At 46.3% G+C, this 5,355-nt stretch overlaps 1 protein-coding gene across 1 annotated transcript in view; it reads right to left on the bottom strand.

The window, feature by feature from the left end:
- Positions 1-5,355, bottom strand: part of KIAA0947 (KIAA0947 ortholog) — a 51,303-nt gene that overhangs the window by 33,700 nt on the left and 12,248 nt on the right. The window contains exons 4-7 of the mRNA XM_006874966.1: positions 3,307-3,325; positions 2,522-2,633; positions 1,220-1,296; positions 114-151 (exon numbers count right to left, since the gene is read on the bottom strand). Coding sequence (XP_006875028.1) covers positions 114-151; positions 1,220-1,296; positions 2,522-2,633; positions 3,307-3,325 — 246 coding nt within the window. The remainder of the gene's footprint in view (positions 1-113; positions 152-1,219; positions 1,297-2,521; positions 2,634-3,306; positions 3,326-5,355) is intronic.

Here is a 5,355-nt window from a genome sequence, read left to right as displayed (position 1 = left end):
GGTCACTAAGTCACAGGTACACACCGTCTATGTAACGGTCACTGAGTCACAGGTACACACCTCTGTGTAATGACCAATGCCTGCCTGCAGCCAAATACCAGGAGCTCACGTACCTTCCAGCTTCTTCACCTTGGCTTCGAGTTTCTTCTTCCTAGGAATGTTAACGAGGTAAATGGTAAGAAACAGTATAACAGAGAAGAGTAACAAGGACATGTATCTAAAACAATTCAATGTGAGGGACCTATTTTTTTAAACTCAACAAAAATGTGTACTAAAAATAGTTTAGACTGTCCTAGCATCCTGGTGTGGTGCTGTGGGTTAATGCGCCAGACTGCAAAGTCACCTGAGGAGCACGCCGCACCTTGTTACGTGATGACTGGACACTGAGTACTGACCGTCACCACAACAGGCATCTCATGCTTTTACAGGACACTGTCTGGGCGGAAACCAAGGCCACTCTCGTAGTATCTGCTACAGGGCTGGTACAGAGGGGAGGAGCCAGGATCTACACACACAGGCAAGCGATCTACGTATATAGGCAGGCACGTAGATACAGGGGCTCCAAAAAGGTCGTGGGAAAAAAACAAGTATCTTAATTTTCCCACAAATGTTTCACAGGTCCTTCAGGTGTAAACACATAGAAACCTTCACTGAGTCTTTCTTTGTACGAGACTTTCTGCACATGATAGCTGATCTATCCCCTCCTGGTTCCTTCAGAGGAGCCTAGATGGACACTATGGCTGCCATCTAACAGGTCAGCAGTTTGAACCCGCCCAGTGGCTCTGCTGAAGAAAAGCCTGGTGATCTGCTCCCATAAATACTGTTGTTGCTAAGTGTCACTGAGTTGGTTCTGGTTCACAGCAACCCTGTGTAAGGGTTCGGAGTCTTTAAATCACTGTGGGGCGGGAGCAGAAAGCTTCATCTTTTTCTCCACAGAGCGGCCGGCGGAATTAAACTGCAGACCAAGTGGCTCAGAGTTCAGCCTATCGTAGAGATTACAGCCTAGAAACCCCTGCGGGGGTAGGCCCACAAACATGGGGCTGTTATGAGGTGACAACAAACACCATCATGTAACTCTAGAGGGCAGGGGTCATTCTCATTTTCAGATGTGGGAACCAAGGAGAGACTAACTTGGGACCGCACAGGGAATTACAGCCAGCAAACCCACAAACAGAAGAAAGACCAAACATTTCCACAACATCATCTCAAGCATACGTACTGGGCATCGCTCTTAAGACACTCCTCCTTCACACGGGCATACTCCTGATGAGTTTCCTGGTACAGCTTAAGGGAGCTCTGGAAAAGAACAGGGGAGTTTGTGATCAGAGTTGGGCGTGATTCCAGGCTGTGGCAGCTTGTTGAATGCTCTCTGCAAGCTGAAATATATACTTTCCATGGAAAAAGATAAACCATCCCTGTTAGGTGTGGAAACCCTGCACGCCCAGCACCTGGTCAGCCCTGGAAAGCAAGGCCTGCTGAGACGGAGACACAAGTGCGACCATGGAAACAGCCCAGAACCGAGGCAGCCACACAGCCAACCACCTAAGTTCATCAATGGCAGGAGCCTAAGACTCCTGAAAAGGTTAAAGTGCATTTATTGAAAAAAGCAAGCTTGCAGCAGGCAGGCAAGTCAGCTGCCTCAAGGGCCGCTTAAGTGTGAACAGAATGTGCAGAGATGGGGTGATGAGTGTTTTCATCCTCGAAGCAGACATCTGTCACTGAGTGCCTCATCCTAGCTCGGTGCCACTGGGAAGATGAGCCTGTCTCTGACTGGGTTCTCCTCAGAACAGCGCCCTGTTAGGACATGCTGGAAGGCCTCTCAGTGACAGTAAGGAGTCCTAGAGGCTCCATGGGACAGCCACCAAGCAGTCTACGCCCAGAACCATGCAGACCTGGAAGCCCTAAGCAGCAGCTCCCCTCTGCCCGCACAGGGCCACAATGATTCGGAACTGACTCCATGGCAGTGGGGTTTTCTGCTTGTTGGTTGGCTTCAATGACAAGGAGACATCACAGGAGACCAGATATTCATGCTCATCCAAAAAAAAAAAAAAAAACTCTGAACAAGCCCAACTGGTAAAGCTATGCAGACGGTGCTAGAATGCTGCTTGCTTTGTGAGTTCCCAGAGCAGGTTATTTATAAGCCATCTTAGTGCCAACCCGCCTATGAGGTCAAGGCCTACCACAAGAGGGGCCGGGCGGGCTTCACCCACCCCTTTCTGTGCCTGCAGAGTAAATGATTCTTCTTCCCTTTGTGATCTCATCCACCCCCCCACACAAACACACTCACAAACATACACACAACATGATCTCTCTAGCTTCTAACAGTATTCCAGGGCTGACCATCAGTGTCCACATGGAGCCAGGCAGCCACGCATCAGTGTTCTCAGACGAGACCAAAGGCTCTTACTAACTAGCATGTATTTTTGCTCACACACTGAGACTTCTTGTCCCAGGCAGAATGAATTAGAGAACGTAATGAACTCAGCAGAAGCCTTTGTGGGAAGGCAAACAGCGCCACTACCTTCTTCTCCTCCAGCTCTGCTTTCAGAGTGCCCAGCTCTTCCTGGCATTGCTGCAGAGGAGAGATTTTCTGGAGCATCTGTTCCACTTGGTGATGAAGTGTACTGTTCTCTCTAGGAATGAACAGGGTGTTAGGCTGTGGTATCAGTGTGTCTCTTCCAAACTTACCAAGATAGAAGGCAGGAAAAAACAATAAACACGTGGCTTTCTACTTCTACAGCCTTCAAGTCTATTATTTTAACATAAAGTATACTAGAGACAACTTGAAAAGCAACAATAGGCCCCAAACTCACTAAAGAATGCATTAGAGGACAATCTGTCAAACCCATCGGGCTCCTCCGATCCTGACACCATCTCATGGCTGTGTGTTCCAACTGAACAATAGATAGGCCTGCACGCTCAGACTATCAGCATGCTTTACCTACAGAGAGTGAAGCAGTACTAGCGTGTGAGCAGCGCAGTAACGCTCGACAAAGGGCTGCTCTAAACAAACAGTCGGATTCCCGTAATTAATCCAGTAGCGGCTTCCTATCACCCTGCCCTGAGTCTCAGTGGCAAGGGCGTAGGTCCGTTCCTGACAAGCACACCAGCAGACTGTACTTGCAGACCTTAGTGATGCTCTCACTTGGACAATGTGACAGTGAGTAAAATGCATCCAAACAGCATTCAACACTAGAATCTCACGAGGCATCTTGTTTGAGTCTGTTAAATCCTGTCATCTGCTAAACGCCTGGCTACAGCAATACTCAAGCAGGTGGCACCTGAACTCTCAAGCGGGCGGCTTACCTTCTTGCGAACTGCAGCTGTGAAGCTCGTTAAAGAAAACTCTGAAAACTGGACCCACTGATCCTTGTGCAGAGAGAAGTGTACTACCAGCGTCTATAATCATCTGGGCTCCATGGCTGCACAGATGTGATCAGAAATCCTAGAAAATTACCTTCAAAGATCCCCATATCATGGAGAGATGGAGCAGCTGGAGACTTTAGATCCAGAGGTGAGAGGGGCTGTGTGTTGACGACCGGGGGTGGGAGGGGGTAGTGTAGAGGGCAGGATTGCAGGGTATACACTGTGGTTGGTTGATGATGCATGGAGGGGATTGTAACCATGGCAATGAGACGATATACGATAGAATGTATGTTAAAACTAATGTTCTCCCATGTAAAATATCACATAATTCACAATAAAACATTAAAAAAAAGATCTACGTATCACATGGAAAGAAAGTGTTTTACTGACGGAGCCCCACTTGAGCACGGCATGTACCGAAAGTCAAAATAGGTATCTCTTAAGTTGTTTTTTTAAAAAGCCTCTGATGAAACTTATTTCTTCTGATGAGGATTAATTTACACAGCAGGGGACTTCAAAGAATTCCTAGAAAAGTTCTGTTACTTTAAGTTCCATTTTTCCACTAACATTTTAAAGCCCTTTATGCATAAAGGCAAAGTGAGATAAACAAATGGAAACTACATTGCTTCGTACCCTATCAGAACCCCCAAACCACCTGCCCTTCGCCCCACAATAGTTCAGGGCAGCATATTAGAGACTGCTTTAGAAAGTTCATGGAAAACGTGAATGAAAAGGTATTGGAATTTTTCAATGAGCGTTTTCAAGCTCTCTTGGTTAAGTATATATAAAGGGTAATGAGAACGGCCTAGAAGGAGATCGTAACAGGGAGCTGATCCTTCATTTTGACAACTTCACAACTGGTACAATTAATACAATGTGATGACCTCATTTCGTTTTGGCCCTCTTGCTCCAGCAGGATCTTGTTCTAGGTCAGCAACAGTAACAATGAACCCCTTTAGTTTTCTTCTATGAAGCCCTCTACTCACTCACAATACTTCAAACATCTGTGAAAAAGTACCCAGACTCTCCTCTATTAGAGGGTCAACAGCTCCAGGTCAAAACCCAGGCCTTTCTCATCCTCAATTACCGCAGGCTGCCCAAGACGAGGAGTTGAGTGAGGCCCAATTTAATACAATACCCTCCCGTCTGTCTATGGAAAGAGGGGCTCCCCACCCACACGAGCTGATTGTCACGGTGCAGCTTCCCACCTCGGTAAAGAAGACAGGCCACCTACTATGATCTCAGTAGCCAAGGGACCGAAGGGTACAGGAGGCCATCGAAACCAAGGCACCGGTCATACTCCATTCCGGCTGTAGAACAAACCACTGCATTTTGTTGTGGTGGTGGTTAAATGTCATTGAGTCGGTTTTGACTCACAGCGACCCTGCTTAGGGTTTCCGAGGAACCGCTGGTGGGCTGGAACCTCTGACTTTGTGGTTAGCAGTCCAGTGTTTACACCAGTGCCACACCAGGAGTCCAAACCACTATATATTGAGATTCAACAAAGACAGGTTTGGGGCAAATGCCGAAAGTGTTACAAGTCACATGAGTCATTCCTGCAGCCAAATGCAGTTTGCACATCAGAGGAGGAACATCTGAAATTAATGCAAAATGCGTAACAATTTTCAAAAGTGATTTTGGTAATTTTCTTCAAATTGTTTGTGATCAAATTTTAAAAACATGAAACAGCAATTTCCTTGATTGATTACGTCCACACCACTTCTTCCCAAAGGATAAAATGATACGCTAAGTATTGGAACCGACTTACTCAAAGGTAGTTACAATCACTGTTCTTGTAGGAAAACTAACAGCTCTCACAATGATCACTTCTTTCCACAAAGCTAAATAAGGAATGATAGTTTAAGAAATAAAGTAGATGAGATTTTCAATGACCTATTGATGCTTTTGAGTTATGGTGTTGGAGGAGAATATTGAAAGTGCCATGGGCTGCCAAAAGAACCAATAGATCTGTTTTGGAAGAAGTGCAGC

Source organism: Chrysochloris asiatica, unplaced genomic scaffold (genome assembly GCF_000296735.1).
Source record: "Chrysochloris asiatica unplaced genomic scaffold, ChrAsi1.0 scaffold00307, whole genome shotgun sequence".
Taxonomy (NCBI): domain Eukaryota; kingdom Metazoa; phylum Chordata; class Mammalia; order Afrosoricida; family Chrysochloridae; genus Chrysochloris; species Chrysochloris asiatica.
Note: the sequence above shows the minus strand (reverse complement) of the source record. Positions and strands in the feature narration are given on the sequence as shown.